The sequence below is a fragment of the Salminus brasiliensis genome, chromosome 10, assembly GCF_030463535.1.
Source record: "Salminus brasiliensis chromosome 10, fSalBra1.hap2, whole genome shotgun sequence".
NCBI lineage: Eukaryota > Metazoa > Chordata > Actinopteri > Characiformes > Bryconidae > Salminus > Salminus brasiliensis.
The window spans coordinates 10,999,741-11,024,312 of record NC_132887.1 but is presented as its reverse complement, the minus strand read 5'-3'; the positions used below and the strand labels follow the sequence as shown (position 1 = coordinate 11,024,312).

The window sequence follows — 24,572 nt, the reverse complement described above, 5'->3', positions numbered from 1 at the left end:
AGTTCACTTTAAAAAAGTATAAAGTTAAGCGCACCCACATAAAAAAACACACACAGCCAAATCACATTAACCTTAACACATTTGATAAAAAAAAGCTTTTACTGTACCTTTACTGCAGGTTTATTAATAGAATTCTGACATTCAATGTGCTGGCAGTGAATAGGATTCCAGGCTGCAAGAGGAGGATAGAGGGGCATAAGAAAAATAAAAGACCATTAGAATGCACTGATTAACTACAAATATTAGCAAACAGTAAAGTGAAGTGAAGTCATACAGGGACAATTCATCTTTACACAACAATTGTACAACCTCTCTTTAGCCCTTAGCTATAAACAGGCTGTAATTTGCTACTGTATCTTTAAGATTGATATATGTAAATTACCTCATTTGTTCTGATTGGCTGCCCTTGCAAAAAGCAGTCTCTGCTAAAACACTGCTTATAGCATCAGCATTCTAAGCTGCACATAGGCTGTAGAAATAGATACTTTTACATCATAAAAACACTGAACTATAAATGTATTGTCTGTTCTTGCAGCTTGGTTTTTTTTAATTTACTGGCTTATTAAACTGTACTAAAAGGGACATCTTCTTTAAATATTACAGTATTTAAATATTACATTGGGGAGGGGCCTGTTCTGATCTTTTTTGCCAATTTTGTTTACATGATATGCATCTTTTAAACATCCAATTTCCATGGGGAACTTAATGCACCAGCATTACTAACTCACCTGTGTACTGCAGTCCCCTGTACTCACTAATCGCCCCTGGAGGTTTGAGGTTGGGCCAGTAATGGAAGAGCATTTGAACAGCAGGTGGCTTAACTTGAGATGGTCCATAGGATATCACGTAAAGAAGGTCCTACAAAACAATAAATGAGAGAATCATTTATTCAGGGTTCCAAGCTTCGGTAAATGACAACATACACAAAATTGGGAAATCCATTTGTAAATCTGTAAAATGCTGAGAGCAAATGGCTAGGCTCAATACAGCTATATAGAAAAAGTTGCAAGAAAACTGATTTATAACGAAAGTGAGCCAATATGTGCATTAAGTAGGGCCTTTTAATTGCACTTTTCTCATTTTCCAGGAGTTGCCTGGAAAAATAGTCTCTAATACTGGTTTTCCAGATTTTACAGAATGCTTGGGAACCCTGCTGATACCCAAAGCAGTAAAATACTGTCAAAAGATGATAGGATAAAAAAAAACTTACCTTCCACACTTCTTGCTTATACTTCATCAGACACTCCAAAAGCTGACAGTGGTACACTAAAAATAGCATCAGAAAAAGAGGGATCAGCCACAGCACTCTAAGTAGTACATCTTTTGTTTTTGTCATTCTTCACTGAATTGGAAGTTATAGTAATGCTCAGGTATATTTTATCCAAAACTATAGGACATATTTAAATGATGTATAAAAAGCATAATTAATGAACACATTTAATGAAAGTCAATGGTCTTCTTGCAGACAGAAGAGAATGTGTACCTGGGTTGGAGGTGTACTGCATAGCAATCATCAGCATAGAGGAAGCAGACAGATTGACGTATGCTGGGACCCCTCCTTCTCTTCTAGTTGAACCCACTTAAAAAATATGAACAAAAAACAGAAAGCACTAAAACACAAAAAACAATGGTTATATAATCAAATGTACAGTTTAATATATTTAATACATGCATCTTAAAGCATAACTTATAATATTGGCATAAATTGTTTTGGTTTAATGACCAGATACACTAGGATGTGTCTTATATCTTGCTGTTCCTTCCTTCCCAATTTAAATGATTTCAGACAATAAGAAGACTCAGTGTTAGAGCTCTGAGAACACCATGACAAAGGTTGTCTTTGAGTCATCGATTCCATTTAACTTGTGAAATATGTGAAATATACTTTTGGCTACTGAAGACAATCTCTGATCTTTGCACCTCCCCAATCTGTCAACAAGACTCTTGTTCCCTTTCAAAGTGATAAAGCACAAACTCCATTTATATTACATGATGGGCGTCAGACTCCAGTCCTGGCAGGCTGCAGCACTACAGAGTTCTACCTCTTTTACCTCACCTCATTCGCACAAATTATTATTTTTTAATGACACATAATAAAATAACATTGTTCTTTTGCTAAATATAAAATGATTCAATGTTTAGTGCTGAAACATGGTTTGTGTGTAAATTACATTGCACACATGAACAAAAAGTATAATAGGAAGAGGAAGAAGTACACTGAATCTCTTGCAGGGTCACAGTGATACCCTTCTTGCAAATAACACCAACATACTCACGTATCGCCATAGGGAGGAAGGACGTGCTCAGGTATTCTATGATGTCTTTGTGCAGGAATGGAGGAAAGGTGGCTAAGGTGGAGATCATTGTATAGGGCAAAGTGCTGAGAATATCATCGCTGAGAAAAGGAAGCAGGCATGCTGTCGTGTAAAATATGGCCTGTCCCAGATCTGACAGAGAAAGGCGAGAGAAGCAAAAGGACAAAGAAGGACACCAATGTAACAATGTTCTACCTCACACATGGATTCAAGATTCACACAGTTTCTGGATGTAAAATAAATATTTATAGACCTCTAAACATTGTTAAACCATCAAATATTAAGCGCTGTCAAAAATTATTTACAGTCTTTGTGTCAAGCAATACTGGAAGGGAGTTATATACATGGCAGTCAGCCCACATTATCTTAGTGTCCCATCAATACAAAGCATTAAAAAATAAAGGAAAGAGAAAATTAAAATATTTTTTTAAGGACACCATGTTTAGATCACTGTTCGCTCAGTAAAAGCCAGCATAACTAGACTAAGAGTTGCCTGCAGCAGAGTACAGAGAGTGAAAAGTCTGGGCTTTAAAGTTTAAGTCTTTTTTCACTTGATGAAATATTAATGTACAAAAAACAGCTCCCACACAGAGGGCCAACAGATGGACGAACGTGCTTGAAGACACTTTAGAAGGTCAAAGGAGCTTTTGAAATAGCTAACTTTGCAGAATGGGTGTGTAAGGTATGATCATTAAAGATGAACTGGTAATAAATCACTGATAATTTTACTGTTTATCATTGCATCGCTGCTTGCATCCAAGAAGACACATGAATATTTGTAAATGGTTCTATTTTATAGCAGATATTTAACCCCTAAACTGGAGAGCACTTAATGGAGAGTCCAGTCTTTCATTTCTTAATCCAATAACTTAGTTTTTATGCTTTTTCTTGTAATTATTACAGTATAATAAGTGCCATCGCTTTTAGACTGGCCTGTCGCCTCATTGTGACATTTCATCTCATTGTGTGGGAGTGAGTGAATGGTCAGGAGTGTCAAGGGCCCTGATGGCATCATCACTCACCGTGCTGACCGTGCTGCAGCAGGGGCACCAGGTCAAGCAAGGTGACGAGGGTGGCATAAAGCCCCTGATAGTCCAGAGAGGGGTACTCTGAGAGCTGAGCGTCCCGACTCTGCTGGGTGGCCCCCCCCCGGTCGGCCGGGGCGTCCCGCAGAACGCTGTAAAGGAGGGAGCGAGTAACTGTAGGGTTGATGGAACTGACTTGTGGTCTTAGAGATGGGGTGAGTGGGAATGGCACAGGAAAAAGACACATGGTCATGGGCACGGCCAAATTGGAAGCTTCCTGGCTCTCCTTCCTGCCTGTACGGGACAGGATGCTGCTCCGGGGGAGAGGGGAACAGGGGAAAAAAAGAGACAACAAAGACACAAAGAAACAGCACATTACATTGAAATGGTTCTACAGAGACAGTGTAAGTAGAAAAGAACCAAACCCAGATAAACCCCACATAGGATGCAGTGTCTCCACTCTTGTGTTGGAAAGTATATGTGCTCTTTCTTTTAGAATAGATGTTTGAGAAAGGTTCACTGAATGTAAGATTTTTTTTTTGCTGAATTAATTTACTCGAAAATGAAAAAGGCACAAACAGAAGCTTGCAAAGAACTGCAATGATCACTGCATCTCATGCGTATCTGGTGACAAGGAGCAAAAATACAAAAAAAATGGCATGTTTTCAGTGGCAGCCCCGTACTTCAGAGGAAAAGCTCTTATAAACACTGCCCCCTCTCATTAAATCAATCGCGGGGCAGCTATGCAGGTCAAATCGGTCAGGAAGCCAAACAACCATGCTTTGTTCAAGAATGTAACAAAAAGAAAGAATGGCAGGGGCTGTCAAAGATGAGAGCAATTTTAAATTGGTTTGGGCACAATACAGAGATGACACTTCTGAAACATGCTTTAGCCAGTAATAAACATGTATGTGAGGTTAGACTAAAAGCTCCTTGATCACAACACATGTTTATTGCATCATAAAAAATAATGTCAGTATGTAAATACATTATGATACTGTCTCAGTATCATTGGGGAAGAGAAATAATGAGATCCAACAGGCATATGGATTTCAGTTCTAAAATAAATGTAACTAATCTACGGTTGGGGAAGAAACTGTAATGGAAAAGGAATAAAGGTTGCTTCAAACGGGATGGCTGGCAGCATTATGCTTGTGAACTAATGGGGGATGGACATTTGTGTTTGCTGTCTCCTGGGAGTGTTTTTTTCCCTAATTCTCTGAAGGAAAACGGCAGCAATCTTTCATTGGCCTATGATGGGCTTGAGAGCATTAGGAAGAGAAATTCTTGGTCTTTTGGATGTACATTAAATAACAACAGTATGAAGCTTCACTTAAACTGTCTATAAACACTTATGCATAATAACGCTAGCATTAGAAAAGAACATTAACAGTGGTGCTGAAATACACAAGAAGTATAAAATTATACTCTTTAAGATTTTAACCCTGATGGGTCGCAGCTTTGTAGTTCTTGTGCTGTAGTCCCTTCTGAATGGCAACAATTGTGAAACTGCTAAATCTTAAAGAGCATAATTAATAATTTAAAGTCACTATCCTAACTGAGCTGATCATTAATTTTCATCATTATTCAAACATGTATATTTGTTACAGAAACACTGACACATAAAGACACAAACTGGAACCACAGAGACACACACAACCACGTATCCCTCCCTGAACTGGCTGATGCTACCCTACAAGTCTCAGTATTCATAATTCAAGGCTCCATTAATGAGTGAGCAATTCATATATCCAAATATGTATTTTTACAGTATATTTTTCAGACATGATAAATATTACTGAAGGTTATATTAGCAAATTATGCATGGATTAGAGTTAAAGTATGTATGAATTAAGCTCACTCATGCAGAGGGTTTGATAGCTGTTTATGTATACAGTAGGGCCCTTATCTGACTTTACAACATTTTCCCACAAATCCTAAAACTTTTCTTGCCCTTTCTTTCGCCACATGCCATTAGCCCCCTTCATCACACCACCCCCCCGACAGCACTAGAGAACTGTGTCCGTGTATCAAATATCCATTTGGCTGCTCCATCCTCTGTCTGTCTGAGATTCTCTCTATGAACCCGACATATGCTGTGTCCCTGCTGTCCTGCTTTCAAGCTCCGCTGCTCTCACTCTTTACCCCAGGCACTCTGTAAAACAGGTGTCTGAAAAAAATATATAAGGAAGAGCAGGGAGTGTTGGAAACTGGCTACTTTTCCCTTGCAGTGAATGCTCTTGATTCAAATGTGCATATAATTTTAACATGAATAAAACACACTGACTGACAACAATAAGACAAATATGTGTAGATATCATATATTTTATTCATGTACAAATTGCATTTTTTAATATTTTCTGTTATTGTCTTATTAAATTATAAATATATTATGCCGCTGTAATGTGTGACTTCCCTCTGGAATTACTAAAGTGATTGATCGACCAATCAATTGATCTATCTATCTATTTAAGATGTAAGAACTCAACTCAAGCAAATTCACTCTATTGTTACAGTTTGCAGAGCAACTCATCCTAAATAAATTCTCTTTTTGCGAAGCTGGACCTGAATAAAACTGCAACATTTTCAAAACCAGGCCTGTGTTATTTGACTAACTGATCACATGGTCTCAGATAAGTCTATCCGCTCTGTTTGTATGCAAATATCATATCTGTAATAATCACTGCTGTCCCGCCCATTACAGTAATGGTTGGTTTGTGCTGTCAAGGGAAGATGAAACCCATCTGAAACACCAGAGAGTAATTCATTTCAGAAATTCGGGCCATAATGCATTGTAACTGCGACTGTCTCATCAAATCAATAAATATTTAATATTACAGTAAATCAAAGTTTAGAAGATGGGTGACTCTGTTTTGGCAGGTCTGTGTGCATAATTCTGGATCTAGACTTGAAAGAATCCCAAAGCAATAAACACAAACGCCACTCTTTTCTGACCTCTGGGCATAAAACAGTGCTACTGAATTCATTTAAGTTTTAAGTAACTGAAATCAGGAGAGGCATGCCCTAAGGCTTGGACCCTTCACTGCAGTCTCACTATCAGGGATGTGCAGTGATTAGCATTTGCATTCACAAGCGTATCCAGAACGTATCTACCATCATTTGCTGTTTTATTGTCTTATTATCTTGATAATCTATGGTGATATAACGGATTTAACTTTTTTAGTTAAATGCATGATGTAAACTGTAAACACTGTCAATGTTTCAAAGTGAGGTATTCCCTCCTCAGGCCATCATGGGACCTAAGCTGTATAAATAGCTAGCTTTAAAGTCACTGTTTTAGAAACAACACATATAGATACATATAGAGGTGGGTAATATGACAGTAATTTCGCGTATCATGATAAATTTTGTTGTTGTGATGGACAATATACTTTATATAACGAGGATCTCATCAGTGCTTAAATAACACTGATCGGCTGCACTTTTTCTTACAAACAGTGTAATTATTCTGGTTTCATTGGATGAAGTGCAGCACATTTTGAATAAACATCACTGCCCTAAAGTTTAAAAAAAACTCCTCTACTGATGCATTTTGTCTGCAATCTTGTCTATGGTGATGAATATTGCGTATTGTAAAAATGTCTTTAAATATTGTGATTTCATATTTTTACCAGTTCTATTTACATACATCCGCCTATTCATCAGCTTACAGCATATTAGTTTCACCCACTCATGTTGAAGGTATAAAGGGTTTTCTACCATAAACAAGGCACAGTAAAGGGCAGGCAGTCAGAACACAGATCATTTAAATACACTAATCTTAAAGTACAGTCCCAAAAATAGCCTGTTTAATTCTGAGGGATAAACAGAGGTTGGTAAAAGGTCATGTAAAATTGGATTAAGAGTGTATTGGGTACAGAAAACACCACAAAATGTTACAACATGACTCAGGGTTGGGAAAACGCTGCCCTTAAACAGCAGTGGCACTATGTCACATACAGAGGCTGGAGCAGATCAAATGCTGTAAAAAAAGAAACTCAAGAATTCATGAGACGCTAACAATTGTAACGCTGTCACTGTTTCTCTACAAGTAAAGCTTACTAAACTGTCCCTGAGTAACCTCATCCTATTCTCACTAAAACACTCAATCTCAGACAACACAGACATCTGCAGTGTGCTGTACTTCACCTGTTGGTCCCAGCGTAGTACACTTACCTGAGCAGGGTTTGAGAAAAGTATTTCAGTGTGTTTGCAATGTCTGTTCCAGACGGCACAGGGTAAATATTGTGTAGCACGCGGTTGTGATACTCTTGCAAGTATCGAATCTTAGAAGCAACTAAACAAAGAGCAAAGTGATACATAATCAACAGCAAGCGAGGCCTCAGAGCCGTCACAGAGGATCAAAGAACATGCTTGGGCCTACAGATCAGACAGCTCTGCTCACACACAGTGGCGTGTAGGAAGCAGTATTAAGTAGGCCGGATTCTGTTAGTAACACTGTAGCTTAAACCACAGGCATATTGCCAAATCTTTATAATATCAAGATCAGAAAAGCTGTAAACACTGCAGCCCACAGCATATAGTGTCGCCACCCTGTGTCCCATTGTGCATGACAACAACACACAGGGCAAATGTTCAACATGTTAACTACTCATGCAGAAATCACCATTTTTCCACACAAAGAAACATTCTTTAAAGAACACATTTTGAGTGCTCAATACCAATGAACATTTTTACACATTTTTATGACAGCAGATACAGTATATGTGCAAATGTTTGTGGACACCCCATCTAAAGAACGCATTCAGCTCCTTAAGTTGCACCCATTGCTGACACAGAAGTGCAAATGCACACACACAGCTTATCTAGTACCTGTCAACAAACATAAACCTATTAGCACCATGTCTAATGCCAGGTGTGGGCTAGAGGGCTACCAACCCCCCAGCACAGAGCTGTGGAGCAGTGGAACTGTGTTCTCTGGAATGATGAATGGTGCTCCATCCCATACTTTTGGGATGAGTTGGGGAGTTAAGGATGAGGTGTCCTCACTAACACGTTATTTTCTGAATGCAGAAAATAATACTCTTCTAATACTCTTAGAAAATTCTAATACTTTTAGAAACAGCAGAATGAATAAGCAGGTGTCCCAAAACTTTTGTCCATACAATGTACCACATCTTAAGCATTTCTCAAAGGGACATTTTACTGATTTTTCAATTTCTGCATAACAAATAATAATGGCCCCTTCAGAGAAACAGCATGAGTCAGAATTATTCACAGTGGTGGTGATAGGAACCAAGCGTCTAAAGAGTTTAATGCCTCTAAAAGCTACATGACAGGAAGCTATTCCAAGAAACGGTTATGAATATGCTGTCTGACATTGTTTCAGAACAGTTTTAAGATAAGCCTGAAAATATATATATATTTTTCATGGACGTACATTCAGACAAGACAAAAAAACGCACCCAAATAAAATGTACTTTTTGTATTTAACTTCATTTTACCATTATCAACACTGCATATAAAATCTCAGAAGACATGTGTTTATTGGTCAATTTGAATAATACATAAAATGTCTGTTTTTGTTGTAGATATTGAGACTCTATGGTTCCTATAACCACTGCAATAAAGACACCTCAACAAAGCACTATTTCACATCACACCACTCTTTGTTGCCTTTGTTCATCACTGCAATCATTACACTGTGCAGAGTATAGGAGAAACCTATTGCTTAACCAATTGAAAAAATGTCTCTAGTTACAGCATCTGCACCAACATCTACCACCCCACCTTGTAAGGCCTGTACTGAAGCTGTGCTCCTGCAATATTGTTAGTATATGATTAGATGGCCTTTAGTATCTGGGTGGTCAGGTCAGCTATAGCCCTACAGACAGCCATTGTTATTCCACACTTCCAGTGAGTGAGCTGTTAGAGGTAGTAACTCCAGTCTGTCTGACTAGCTGACCATAACAGACTAGCCCGCCATAGAGAGCAAGAGAGCAAACATATGAAAGAGATTAAACATAAAGGGGACAAACACAAGACTAAGATAAAGAGTAAAAAAAAAGACGAGAAGGAAAGACAATGGAGGGGCTGATAGACAAAGATATGATGATATATCAGAAGGGCAGAGGACAAAATGATCAATGTGATGTATATATAATATAATGTGCTGCCACTATGACTCTGAGGTTGCGTGTTCAAATCCTGAGCCATGGCGCTTTGTCATCAGCGGCCGGAGTCTGAGAGAGCACAACTGACCACGCGCTCTCTGGGTGGATAGAGGGCGCTCTATCCCTTCATTACTATTAAGCGATGCTGACTGGCACCGACGTATGTTAGCTGGTGCTGTGGAGATGGGGACCACATTAGCAGCAGGAAAAGAGGCGGTGACTGGCTTTTCATGTATCAGGGGAGACATGTGTTAAGTCCTTACCCTCCTTGTGTCTGGAGCATTGTTAGTGCTGGGGGGGCTTTGTAGAGGTGGGTTAATTGGCGATATCAAATTTTTTCATGGGAGAAAAAGGAAAAAAATCTACAAAAAATTCAACAAGCTTTCCATTCATTTTTTATGATGCTTGATGTATATTTTAAGCACATATTAAATATACACAAAATATTAACTAACTCTCAGCTCACACATTACTGACTGTCTTCACCTCCTCAATTGAAGTTTACATAAAGTAATTAAGTCTAATTTGCAGTTTTTGTTCTCACTCTACTAACAGTTATACATGTAACTACATAAGCATATCTAACTACTGTAGATAGAATATGTAATTTCAGTTATTAAAAAATAGTTTTTACTTTCTGTGTTCTGGTCACCTCTGTTACCTTTGACCTGCACTCAGTGATGACACTTTCTCTGGCAAGAAGTGTGGAAGACATCAAACTGAGATATCAAACTCCTAATCTCATTTTTTTGTGTTATATGTTAAGAAATAATCAACAGTGTCATAATTATTGGTAAAATATTTTATTGTGATATTAAGTGAATCTCCCAATCACTTCCTAATAAACATTAATGTGTTGAAAATCCAATGAAACTGTTTTTAGACGTGCCATAGTTTGAGGTTAACATATGGAGTTAAAGCACAAAAGGGTGGAAAACATCAACTCTGTTACTGGTTTAAATGGTTTGGGTCTAATCTTTCCATACTTGGAATGCACCTGCAATTCTAGAGTGGGCCATATATAAATGTGTAGAAAGTAATTGAATGTTATACATATATTATATATAGTAATTTGCCATTTGCCCTTCATTTGAATGATTATTATCTTTATTCAATACTAATGTTATTACTTATATTGTCATTACTGTTGCTGTTGTATTTTCTTGTCATTACTGTTGTAATGCTTTGGCAATAAGATTTGACTGTTTTAATGATGCTGCTAAGAAACTGGGGAAAGAAGAAGACTGAGAGAACGAGTCCGGGAGAGGAGAACAGAAATTCAATGGAAAAAACACAAACATAAGAATAATAAGAAGACTGAGAGAGACACAGAGAGACAGAGAGAGAGAGAGAGAGAGAGAGAGACATGGAGTCAGGGGATGGTGGGGGTGTCCCACCATCCCCACCAGATACCATGTCCCACCAGATATTATTAAATAACCCTTTTATTTAATAATATCTGAACAGTCTGCATATCTGCTGTGCTTGTAATAACTGAGCCACTCTGTAGTTGTGCTGGTGCCCAGCAGTGACTCACCTGTTCACTGTAACAGGAGAACCTACAGTCTAATCTAACCCACACGCTTCTGCCCTGGAAACCTACAGGAGGTTTGAGGTGAGGGGTTTAATAATCAGCCTCCTGGTAAATGAGAAGCAGCTCGACCTTGAGAAAAAGGGCGTATCGCTACAGTTTTAGTCGCAAAAAGCCTTAACGCCAATCACCATCACCTGAGGGAGAGCATGTATGACCACAGCCACCGTCTCAGCTCTCTATCTCCAATCTGCAAAACCCGGAGCTTCAGCCTCGTCTCCTGCAGCAGGAGGACGTGTTGCAGCTCCTTCGCCTTAGCAACGTCCCCCTGTCTCTATCTCTCTCTCCTCATCACCAAGGGCAGCTACCCACATCCACAGCCCCATTCTCAAAAAATAACGCACACACACACACACTGACCACCACAGCGTCGTGGACATAAATGAGAAGGCAGCGAGCGAAGCGTGCCGAGGATACTTACATTGCTCTGCTTTCGTAGACATGTCGAAAACTGGCCGCACAAAAAAGCCCACGACGGTGTTCTTTAACCCTGCGGTGTCTACACTGCCCCCCCCCTCCTCAGTGTTGGAAAAAAAAAAGTGAACAGCCCCCTCCTCCTGCACCCTCCGCCCCCCAGCAGCAGCAGCACCACCACCACCTCCACCAGCCCGAGTTCAGGTTGTACCACTCTCACCACATCAGCCCTTATCTCTCCTCGTATAAAGACCCACAACCCGTCCTGTGTCACTGCAGCCCGTCTCCTCTGTCCTAAACGAGCCTGAAACGTTAATCGCACAATCCTTCAGCCTGGGAAAAATCACTGAACAAAGGTAGGCTAATCTCCCTGCTCACCTTTCCGGGCAAATGGTCTGTTCCGTGTCGAACAGTTGCCATTCGTGATATTAATTTCTGACATCCAGAACGCTGTTAGGACAGACCATCTATCAGTCTGCCCTCAGGGGGGTTCTCTGGGAATGTAAACAGGCGCGTAAAATGGCACAGGGGGGTTTGGTGTAACGTGTAGTGTGGGACTGCTGTACGAGCTGGATGTGCAACAGTTGGTTTTTAAGAAAGGATTTGGCCGTTTTTAGAGATGCAGGGATGTGGTGGACATTCACACCTCTGAGACTGTCCTGTTCTGAGACTGTCCTGTTCTGAGACTGTCCAGTTCTGAGACTGTCCTGTTCTGAGACTGTCCAGTTCTGAGACTGTCCTGTTCTGAGACTGTCCTGTTCTGAGACTGTCCAGTTCTGAGACTGTCCTGTTCTGAGACTGTCCAGTTCTGAGACTGTCCTGTTCTGAGACTGTCCAGTTCTGAGACTGTCCTGTTCTGAGACTGTCCAGTTCTGAGACTGTCCTGTTGAATGTACATTAAGAGACTTGTCTACATGTGGCCTGCGGTGGTTCAGTTTGACTTGTTTTATAGGGGTATGTGAAATATTTACAGCGCACAGATGCACAGTGGAAAAAATCCAGTTTATTATCCACAAAAATGACAAATGTTGTTTTTGTCACTGAGTAAACTGAATATGGCATATCAATAAAAGATATGAACAGACAAATGTCCATTTTATTTCATGTTAATATTTATTTTAATAATGTATGTTTAACATAATGCACTAAGCTGTATTCCAATGTATGAAAGGTGCTATAGAAATAAAGATTTTATTATTATTATTATTATTATTATTATTATTATTATTGTTATTGTTATTATTATTATTATTATTATTCAAGGGTTCTGTAGTAAAGGAAATTGTCCAATATAGGACTGTACGGTATTGGGGGGAAAAACTGATGATATTTTGTTGTTCAGCAATATAAAAAAAAATACAAGAAATTGCACCAAATTTCTCCAGAAGTCAATGATCCAACATATTACAATTATTTATAGTGCACTCCATGTATCCAAGATTGGAGTAAAATAAACAATATTGAATAGATACAAATATGCCTCTAGATATGTCATGGTAAAAATGAGAACAATGCACATTCCAATTGTTTCATTTCTTTAATGTTATTTAACATGGCACATGTGACTGTTGTGTATGCCAGATTACAATGACAATGCTGAAACAATGTATTGTGCAGCCCTAGCCCAATACAAACCCTCTGAATGCTAGACTTGTTCTTGTGTGGTTAAATGGTTCTTCAAATACAAGGAAAACCTCGATATGACGTATAAAATTAAACAGCAACAGGAGCTGAGAGTTGTGCACAGTGGATGTCTGGCTCTTCTTTGCTCAGTCTTATGCTAAACTGGTTCTTTGAGCGGTCAAGTAGTTCTTCAAATACAAGGGAAATCTCTCGTACCTGGCTATTCATAGAAGCATTTATAAAATGGTTTTGTGTAGCACCTAAAAAAGGTTAAAGGTTATTTCCAATACTTTAAAGAAACATGTTCTGATTCACAGTTAAGAGATCATGAGTTTAATACACTGAAGCGAGTGTTATATTGTGTGTTACTGTTCATGTAAAGTAGTTTTACGCAGTTTGAAACAATTCCTTTTGTATCCTTTTTGTGTTTTCCTTCATCAGTGCTCTTTTACTACAATACCCAGCATGCATCACAAAAATGCACCACACAACCACTGCAATAAAGAAATCCAATGATGAAACCACTGAGTCTAATAAATATATATGATGTTCCTCTTCGTAGCAGTAGCATTAGCTTCTCTGCCTTACTTCGGCATTTGCCTGATAGCAGAAAATAACAGCCTGTCCTCCTGCGTCACCCCACAGCGCTCATAGTTCTACAAACGTCCCTCTCACCTTCATCAGAAGTAGCCTTTCCTGGTCTTTAAACCAGTAAATTGTGTTATCAGGATTACTGTGGCACTGTTGTAGGAGGCGGGTGGGCACGTATACGGCAGAGTACCCCTTTAAATGTGTGATGAACATAAAAACAGACAGTTGCTTTTTTTCACTGAATATTAACTGAATATGAAGAGCTTCATTCTGAAATCCATTATGGTAATGCATGGTAATAATGATATGGTTATGGTTTCTTACCATAACCATAGCAGACAATGGAGAATTAATCACATAACACTGAGTTTTCATGTGCATGTAAAGCACACAATTCATCAGAATGACATTTTTATTGTATTTTGGAACCAAATCCTTCATGTCGTACTAATAATATAACTAATCAGCATCATTTGCCTTCTTTCACAAAGAAACACCCAGGTCAATACACAGTACCAACACATTTACATGCCACAGGTAACATTATTTATTACAGTCAACAATAACAGTTATGTTGTATATGAAGATATGACAGAGCGTCAGTGTTGCAGGTGGGCCGTCAAGTCAGTCTTGAGGAGGTGGTCTTTGCCGGTAAACTGGGATATGGTGCATGATCCAACCCGCCGGGACCAGAAGAGCAAGTGCAAAGACGGACATGGTAAACACTGTTTGCTGTGGAGACATGATAGGGATGTGGGAAAAAAGACTTATTATCACTTCACATGTTGGCCAGAATGCACAGCGCTGGCACAGACGTCCCCCGTGTTGAATTAACACTTCTGGTGTTCGTTAGTGACCGGGTGGTGTAGGTGTTAATTTAATACAGTGGTTATTAATAAAACACTGGTTATACTGGGGTTGTATACCATGTACACACCTATGCACTCATCCACAGCCAGCCTGATTATACAAGAGATCGTTTTAAGGATTCGAGGACTTTAAGCTGGGGTTTAGTTGGCTGAACTTGAGTGCAAAATAGTAAAAGAAATACTGTAACTGATAGAAATCAGTTAGTTATTTTCTAGTTTTATTCAATTAGAAGGTGTTTGATTTCTGAATCTTACCAAACACCAAACAGGCTACATCACAGCCCAGCAACAAGTATCTGTTAACTGTTGTCTTACTGTGCATTACCATTTAGAAGTTTAAAGTCGCTGTTCAAAAGTTTGGAATCAGTGTTTTCAATCATTTGAAACCCCTTTTTTTGCAGATAAGTTCTAAAATAAACACAGTGTGGTTCTATATATTTTATATATGTAGAACCATGACAAGCCAAAGAACCTGAATGTGTAAATGGTTCTTCATTCACAAGGAAAACCATGTGTAGATGATTTCTTTAAACAGATATTGTTTTAATTTCTTAGTATGTACACTGTAAAATGGCAACTAAAACTGGTAACAAGCAGTAAAACTGGAATAATTTCAGCAATACATACTAAATAACAAATCACTTACAAATTGAATTAAACCAATCTAATGTTTTTTTTACATATATATATATATATATATGTGTGTGTGTGTGTGTTATTTATTTATTGATATATATACACATACATACATATACAAGTTTTACTTATACTGTATATGATTTATCATATATATTGTTCATAGGTTGTATATAGATAGATATAAGTAATATAATATATTCATATATACATTTGTTCATAAACTACTTATTTACTTTTTCTAAAATAATTATCATATTCAAATCCTTATCCTACAGATTAATTATTGTGTGAATTCAAGAAACAATGAATAATATAACAAGTGACAACTTATGAATATTATTATGAAACTTATGAACAGTTTTCCTGGATATATTTGATATTTACCCCGGGTCCAATCTTGTCCTTAGGTGGTTTGCAGTAGATATTTGACCTGTGGTCTTGTTGGGCCAGCTTTGCTCGTGCCAGAGCCCTGACCCGTCCTCTCAGGCCTAAAAGCATTTTTGATCCGAATTCTGTTGAAGAATTTCTCCTCCAAACGAAGTATCCTGTGTATATGTGTGTACACCATAAAGACGATGTGAAATGGTATGTCCTGTTATGACTGTGCAAAACAGTTTATCCTACCAACAGGGAGGACCCCCAAGCCATGGTAATGACCCAAAACTATCCACTGCTTCCACGGTCCCAAGAGAACGGCTACAATTAGATTCTCTCACATTCTCATCTTTCACTTTGTTTTCAGAGTTTGACGTGGGAAGAGATGTCACAGGAATCTCACATTAGGACCGAAGTATTCGCATTTATCAAAAGAAGTGCTTGATTATGCTTCTAAAAAAACACCACAAATCACTCCTATAAGTTAAGACGCTGTAGGATGTAATGGTCCTGTGAATTAAAGAGGTTAAAGAACTGATGTCTGATACAAATTCTTCTGCACTACTGTGTGACTGAGCAGCAAAAAAGACCTCATGATCATACACAAAACATTCATTTTAATTTCATTACAAGACAGACACTGGGTTAAGCTTAGCACTAGACTAAATGACTTCAGTTTAGCTGAGAAATCTCGCTAGATTTAGCCTAAGCATGGAAAACCACCACAAAATGATACTGCAAGTAGTGACAAACAGCTGTGTTTGTGTCCCTCAAGAGGAAGCCAGAGGTCAGAGAAGTCACCACAGCAGATGTCCCATTTTAAAGAGTATACACACTGCCTGGATACTGCAAACACATATCTAGTAACTCTGCACTCAGTTAGACATCATGGAACAGTTTCAGCATGGTCTTGGATTCTGTGCTGAATATCTGTGCCCTCAAAATCAACCCTGTAGGCAATACATGAGAAAGAGATGACAAGTTAAAGTGGCGTAGAGATGACTCCTTTCACTCCTAAAACCAAAACAAGTGAACAAATGAGATCCCTAATATGATTGCCCAGGTTGTTTAGACTGTTGAGGGTTAATTCTTCAGTACTACATGGTATGGCAAGTCAGAAACAAGCTGTAAGAATATGATTCTAGTGACAACTGAATACAGGATCTCTGTAAAGCATGTTTTGCTCATAGAAAGTCATATTTCTATGGCAAGCCTAACTAATTTAGTTTTTAACACTAAATGTACTAATTGTACATTCACAGGAAACTTGAGTTTTAACTAGAATTATTTGTTTTACTAGTGCATACTGTTTATTTGAGTTATTACTAATAAATGGTGATTTACTCTTCTGATCTGATGTTCCAATGTGCAATGAATAAGACTATAGCCTTGAGTCGCCCCCTTCTGACTGATTGCTGTATTGAGTTCCCATTTCTTTGTGCCTTTGAAGATATACTGTATATACGCTGTATGGACAAAAGTATTGGGACACCTGCACATGTATTGTTTATTCTGAAACCCAGTTCTTAGAAATAGTTTCTCTGTTTTGTTTGAGTAACTGTCTCTGCTGTCCAGGGAAGGCTTTCTACTAGCTGTTGGAGTACACATGCTAAGCAGAACGGTTTCACATTGTACTGAAAATGTTCTTTCATTCATATCAATATATCAATAGAGGAACAAATATATATATGTACACTGTACAGTGAAATGTGTCCTTCGCATTTAACCCATCTGTGGTAGTGAACACACACACACACACACACACACACACTCACACACACACACACACACACACACACACACACACACACACAAGTGAACTAGGGGCAGTGAGTACACACACACCCACACACACACACTACATATAAGAAAATGTTCTTTCATTCATATCAATAGAGGAACATATATATAACATATATAGCCACCACTCTCATATATATATTTATATATATATATATATATATGTATATATATATACATATATATATATATATATATATATAGGGCCACCTGATCCATCAAAGTAAAACTTTTTAGGAATTTGTGTACAGTAGCTCCTCTGAGCTAGCCTTCACTCCCCACGCACATTGATGAGCTTGACACCACCGTCACCACCAGTTGTCCTTCATTGGACCACCTTTTGGTAGGTGCTGACCACTGCATTCCAGGAACACTCTACATTTACTTTTATACTTTTATATAGCGACTTACAAGATTACTGGTATTACAGAGGTGGGTCAGTGTAGTGTTAGGAGTCTTGCCCAAGGACTCTTATTGGTGTAGCGCAGCCCGGGAATCGAACCCCAGCCCGGGAATCGAACCCCAGTCTCCAACATGGTGTGGTAGCTCAGTGGCAGGTAGTGGCGTTATCTGTTGTGCCACACCAACCACACCAGCCACACACTCTACACCCCACAAAACCTGGCATTATGGAGCTGCTCTAGCCATCACTATGTGGCCCTTGTCAAAGTTTCCTGCTTCCAACACATTCAATTCAAACTGTCTGTTCACTTGCTGCCTAATATGTATACCCCACCCCTTAACAGGGGCCACTGTATATAAATACATACAAATCACATACATGTATAAATGTGAATGTAACGTAATATAAGTACATATAGATTTACACACATATCAATATGAGTCTGTACACATACACACATGCACACACAAGGATTTTGCTTTACATATAAAAACATACACACCAAATAAAAGCCTGTCGTGTGAACATTTTCTCAGTTTTGTCAATGAGGCGTGAAGTGCGTGTGTAATGCCTCCACTGGCCACTGCTGGGCGCCAGAGAACACACTAACGCCTAGATCCCGTCTGAGCTCGGCGGAGTGAGTGAGTCGGTCCTGAAACAGAGCTACCAACGTCATTCGGCTCAGGCCACAACACCGAGCACCAAAACCAGCACGAACACTCAACTTCCACAGAAATGCCCGCACCCCGGGGAGGCCAACAAGTGCGACGAGCCGGGGCTTTAGTGCTTGTAGGATAAGGGGCTGGATGTCGCGGCGATTGCGGGGAGTCGAGCTGTAATGTAGGTGTCTTTGTGCTTCTTGGAAGGAAATCCCTAAACTTCACCCAGGCGGGGAGGAGGAGGGAGGAGGAGGGAGGCTGTTGCAGTTCAACCAGCGACTCGGTCGGTGCTGCAGCAGCGCTACAAGAAAGAAACAGGACTCCGGGTTAGAAAGGTGAGCGACGGGTTTGCCGTTTTCTTCAAATCGCGAACTTTTAACCCGAGCTCGTTTGGTTTCATGGTTTCTCTCAGTTGCACGAGCGAGTGATAAAATAGCGTATCAGCGTTTGCCCCCGTCATGACATGATAGGTGTGTTTTGGTTTGCTCGTATTGTTCATGGACCTCTCCTCTCCTCTGCTCTCCTCTCCTCTGCTCTCCTCTCCTCTCCTGAGGTCCATGTGCCTTTCCAGCGTGCTTCTTTCTGGACGCAAAGAAAGAGCACGCGAGAAATGAGGGCTTTGCTTGCATGCAGGCGGAGATGCAACACGGAGCTCGTGCTAACAAAGCAATCCTGTGCACTGTTCTCACGAGCTTCTTCTGCACGCTGTGGGTATGCTAATCCTCCAGTGTGTATTATGTCGCCATTGTATTCTTGCAATGATATCTACACACACACACACACACACACACACAGTGTGGGCTTTTATTTATTTATTGATTGATTGATTGATTGATTGCATTGAACATTTAATGATGAGCCCGAGTTCTCCACTCTTTTGACGTAAGCGTCCCAGTAGCCTTGTGAAAGCATTGCAATTGTGTTTGCATCTGCATCGTGTATCCTGTTTGCACAGAAGACAGGTATCCAGTCATTGTGTGCGGATGCTGGAACCTGTTGTTTTATGCTTTATGGTTTATGGTTTATGGCAGTGGCCCTTGCCCTCCTTTCTCCCCAGTCCTTCCTCCATAAGAACATCTGAAATGCAAAGATTTCAGAGGCAGTGGCTTTCAAGTCACACTAGGGCTCTAGAGCTGGGAATGTCGTACCCTGCTTTTGCTTTCTATGCCTGTTTGCCTGCTTGAACTTACCAAGAGCCTGGTAAGTACCTTTGCCAGCCAAATAGTCTGACCAGTCATGAAAGGCTTATAAGTGTGACAGGAATTAGTATTTCCTTTACACGCCATAAACAGGTAATCTCAGGTAAGTGTCGGGTAATCCCACAATTGGTCGATGTAGACAGGCTGAGATGAAACAGAGATGACTGTCAAAAATGTGGTACTGGGTTAGGACCTCAGGGGAGACAGCTAAATGTGTGTAATCTTGGATGATGGCATGACATGCATGTCTTTTGCATTATAACTAAGGTTTTTGTGTCCTCCCACCATTAGTTAACGCACCCCTAAGTCTGACTCTGATGCACCCTTTAGGTTGCATTTTTTTTTTCCTTCCTCAAATGTGCTGATTCAGAGGGTGGGTATGACCTTGAATAAAGCCCACAAAGTCGTGTAAAAGGAAATTCACCCATTTGTTTCCTAAATATCTGCATAATTAAGTGGTTAAGACACAAGCAGAGTCTGAAACAATATGAAATGCCCTGTTCTACATAAACGCCAGGATTGTTCACATCGGTGGTGACGGGACAAATGGAATCCTCTAATGCCTCTCAAAGCTCCTCCACAGAAAGGTGGTCCATGAAATGGTTAGGAATAGTAGAGTAAAAGTCTTTTAACCATTATTGACATGCTCATAAAGACTCACGTAGATTCAGTGGTCATAAAAATAAAACTGTGGCTCACCGCTGCTGTAAGTACCTCAGTGTTTTAGTTTCTCTATAGTAAACCATCTTACTTCAGACTGGTCTTCACAGCTCAATGATTACATAATGGAGAAATCCTGAACAAAATGTGGAATTTCCTTGTTAATATTACTTATCGCTTTGCTGTCAAAATAAACATCCTCTGTAGATCAGGTGACTTGATCTAGTGCTCCTCAGATATATTCTCTCCCAAATTAGCCGGCTGTTTCATGAGCTGCTCTTTTATGTAGGAGATGAAACACGCTCTGGTGCTACAGCAGGCCTTAAGGTCACACCGAACTTAGAATGGACCTTTTAACCATATTAAATTCATGTACTTCACGTACTTTCTGTCATATTAAGCACAATCAAATAGTTTAGAAGATAAAATTGTTGTTCTCATATAATTCTGTAATCTACTGATGCAGCAGCAGCTGGTGGGGAAAATGAATATTAACCAATATCATCATCATCATCTTTCACCTTCCCTTCTCAACACTCCCACCTGTCAACGAGCGAAACCACTCAGCTAGCTCAGAGACCATTCTTAATGCTGTGTTTCACTTTAAAAGAAGTCAGTGAGCTGATGGAGTATGTGAAAAGATTTCTGTTGGTTTTCAGAGATTGCGATAAGTTTGAATTTGGGGTACGCAGAAATCTCTGTTACAGTCTTGTGCATACTTCAACAAGACCTCATCTCATCTTCTGTGTAAGTGCTGCTGTATGCCTGAAAAAAACATTTTCCTTTATTTAGAGAGGCGGTCTGCAGTTCAAGTCTAGTGTTACCAATATATGAACAATCCCTCTTACACAATATGGGCAAAAGTATTGGGACACCTGCTCATTCACTGTTTATTCTGAAATCAAGGGCATAAAAGAAAAGAGAGCACTTCTGCAAGATTTTAGAGCATTGCTGTGAGGATGTGATTGCATTCAGCAATGAGAGTGTTAGGGAGGTCAGGACGTTTGATGATCACCACCCCACCTCATCCCCAACTCATCCTAAAAGTACTGGATGATGAAGCACCATCATTTCAGAGAACACAGCTCCACTGTTTCGCAGCTCAATGCTGGGGGTGGGGCTCTATACTTTAGCCCATGATTGGCATTAGGCATGATACCAGTTGTGGGCCGTGATGTTTATCTGAGTCTGAGTTCTTTTGGCCGTACTCAGCACATCGGTCTTGAATGGGTACAACTTTTTGAAGGGGTGTCCACAAACATTTGACGTTTGTGCATTAAAAAAAGGATGTCGGCTTTAATGCAAATGCTAACCAAAATCTTAGTGTTAGCTTTCAGCTTAATAAAAAGGAGGTTTGTCAGGCTCATCACAGCACTCCATTCAGATTTGCTGTTTGAGGGTCGTCGCTCAGCCATAAACAGAACTGAGCAGTAGATCATAAGCAAACACTCCTTGTGCCATGCTTGCATCTCAGAGGCACGTGTGTGTTGTTTGTTTATCTCATGTCCCTTGTGTCACTGAAAGGCCTTATGGTTGTAAGCTAGCGGACTTTGCTCAGGGTGGACTTTGACAGGCCTTGTGTTGAATATTATTTAAATATACGAAAACTCTGGTTGAGTATCTTAGTTATTTTGGGTTTGAGCTGAAAAGACAGATAAAACACAATGTATCTGAAATTCAGCTTTTATTTCCTGATATTTACAGACTGGATTATGGCACCATTGGTGGCAGACCACCCAATTGGTAGGTGAGCAAAAGTATAGAAAGAAATCTAGGGCTGCCACTAAAGACTGTTTTTCTGTTGATTAACCTTAAAGTCAAAGTAAGCATTTCATTAAACGTCCTTTGCTTGACAATAACTGACTGTATGTCTTCATATAATGAAAGTGTTTAAACCGTCGCTTTACACTGGCAGATCCAGCTTTCTGAAAGCTAAGAAGGCGGCTTTTTTAAGTCAGCAGTGTAACTCCCAAACATATCTTTTCTGGTTTCTATGACTTTCTGTAACTATTGTATTAATCTCCCACACAAGGACATTTACTTCAATTAATGGCAGAAATAAAATAATTGGATGTCCCATCAAGCCCAAAGCACCTGAACACACACACTGGCACCGTCAATCAATGAGGAAGCCTAGATTCTAGCCCTAATATTTTCCCTTATTCAGTATAAAGTCTAGGGTAGCAGGCAGACGTGTATGTAATGAGTATATTTTCCTACTAAAAGGACAACAGATTTTAAAAAGCTTTCCTACTAATGGTTAGTAAATATGACCTCGTCGTCCATTTCCGAAAGCCCATAGGTTGCCCTCTAGGTGTGAGCAAATTGGTTTGTATAATACCCTGCGAAGGACAGGCTCCCTGTCCAGGGTATATTCCTGCACTCAGTGACTCCAGGATGAGTCCCAGACTGTACAGGTCATTTGTCCAATGACGTTGAGTTAGCTGCACTTCGAAAAGATCCAGTGGCTCTGTTCATTTGACTCGGAGGAAGCCTGAGCTAACTCACTCTCCAATCACTCATGGCATAGTGTGATCGGGGAGTGGGTGGCAAAAGGAAATTACTAAAACAAATGGAGTGAATTGGGTGAGCTCAGCGATTTAAATATAAAAGTAATTGTAGTGAAAATTCTGGTTGGGGGGGAGATATGGGAGCAGTGATTCTGATGGTTTTTATGAATGTTTATTCACTGTTTACTCAAGCCACTATGTACTGCAGTTTTTTTTTTGCAGTTGAGTGAGAGTGATATTTCACTAGCCTTTTGTCCCGTTGGCTTCAGGAGTGTTTGATTCCTGTAGTTTCCGCTGTCTGCCACTGTGTGGGCTAAACATGATTGCAGGATACACAGGCTGCCATTGTTTAGTATTTATATCTGAAAGAGAATTGTTGACGTTGCTGTATGTTGCGTTTTTGACCTCGGGGGGGGGGGATGTATGGCTGACTGTTACATATTAGCAAGTATTCAGTGCAGAAACGTTTAAACCTGTTGAGTCAGCAATGTCCCTGCTGGAAAAACATACTGACACAAGCAACAATACATGGTGTAGCCTATAAGATGGATAGATAGTATTTCTGTGGTTTCCATTGAGCAGTTGGAAGAATGAATTTGTCAGACTATGTGGTCTGTGTGGTGCCAGAATTTTTTTGCACTACTTTATGAAAACCCTCGCTGAAATAGTAGGCGGTGAAATACAGCCAAGGCAGTTCATAAAAAAATCAATGTATAACCAAACTGACATGACAGTGTTTTTCATTTTCTGTTTTTGAGTTCTGTTTGTTTCGGGTTTTTTTTGTTTGTTTTAGTAAAGTTCATTTGTGCATACACAAATGACTGGAGGAACTACTTAGAGTAGTGGAATGTAGTAGACCGGTCATTGATCTGACCAGGGCCAACGCTTAAACTGCTGTACCACTTGCGCCCAACCCACACATTTTTAAATAAGCAAAAAAATATTGCAATGTAAGTAAGACTGCATCTACTGTCGAAAAGAATAAACCAACATGAAGACAGAGCTGTTTCTGGGGGAAAAGTCTATTTGAAGCTGAGCAGAAAACAAGCAGAAAAAATTGGCGTTACACAAGGATAGGGCTTAAGCAGTATACCAGTTTAAGCTAATCGATGGTATAAACATTTATGGTTACCAAATGGTGTACATTTACTTAACACTGGTATTAAAAGAAATGCAGCCCAACAGAAAATCACACCAATTCCTATTTAAAGGGTTTTAAACAACCCAACAGTCAATCGATTAATAGAGAAAATAATTATCAGTTTAATTTGCAGATTAATAACTAATAAAAAATAATCATTAGCTGGAAACAAAATAGTTAAAAAGAACTCCAGCTTGCACACAGTTCTATTTGTTTATTTTAAAAGGAAGTTATTTTACATATACTTTGATTAATAAATTGTTTGAAGCTTTAACTGTAGTAAAGAGTCAGTGTATGATATAATGACAGTGATGAGGACGAATTGTGAAATACCATATACTGTGACACCGTGAAACTGTGATCTTTTCTGAAAGGGTGAAAAAAAAACTCATACCATTTCTGCATTATACGAAAATGTCATTTGCATGTCAATGTATATTGTCATTTGACTTGACATTATACGTGCCAGAAAAATATCAAAGATCTATCAAAATTACTTACGTACGTTGCTAGAATACAGAGAGTAAAATTGATTGACTTATTTAATATTCTAATTTCAAATCAGTTTTATTTCTAATTCAATGTTGTTAAAGCAGCATTATTCAAGAATCAGTATTTCTTGCT

At 39.3% G+C, this 24,572-nt stretch overlaps 2 protein-coding genes across 11 annotated transcripts in view; one reads left to right on the top strand and one right to left on the bottom strand.

The window, feature by feature from the left end:
- The window catches only part of LOC140564093 (protein unc-79 homolog), a 53,583-nt gene extending 42,012 nt beyond the window's left edge, over positions 1-11,571 (bottom strand). For 6 of the 7 annotated variants that reach the window (XM_072689193.1, XM_072689194.1, XM_072689198.1 and 3 more), the window contains exons 1-8: positions 11,487-11,571; positions 7,517-7,637; positions 3,338-3,651; positions 2,277-2,447; positions 1,484-1,579; positions 1,211-1,266; positions 729-858; positions 108-172 (exon numbers count right to left, since the gene is read on the bottom strand). In XM_072689193.1, coding sequence (XP_072545294.1) covers positions 108-172; positions 729-858; positions 1,211-1,266; positions 1,484-1,579; positions 2,277-2,447; positions 3,338-3,651; positions 7,517-7,637; positions 11,487-11,508 — 975 coding nt within the window. In that variant the 5' untranslated portion in view covers positions 11,509-11,571. The remainder of the gene's footprint in view (positions 1-107; positions 173-728; positions 859-1,210; positions 1,267-1,483; positions 1,580-2,276; positions 2,448-3,337; positions 3,652-7,516; positions 7,638-11,486) is intronic. The other variant, XM_072689199.1, reaches the window with a different exon arrangement.
- Positions 11,572-11,810: 239 nt separating this feature from the next.
- The window catches only part of LOC140564091 (BTB/POZ domain-containing protein 7-like), a 51,360-nt gene continuing 38,598 nt past the window's right edge, over positions 11,811-24,572 (top strand). Inside the window, exons 1-2 of one of the 4 annotated variants that reach the window (XM_072689187.1) lie at positions 11,811-11,835; positions 18,646-18,773. The gene's annotated coding sequence lies outside the window, so the exon portion shown is untranslated. Of the gene's footprint in view, positions 11,836-18,425; positions 18,774-24,572 lie in introns of those variants that run through there. The other 3 variants (XM_072689189.1, XM_072689188.1, XM_072689186.1) reach the window with 3 other exon arrangements.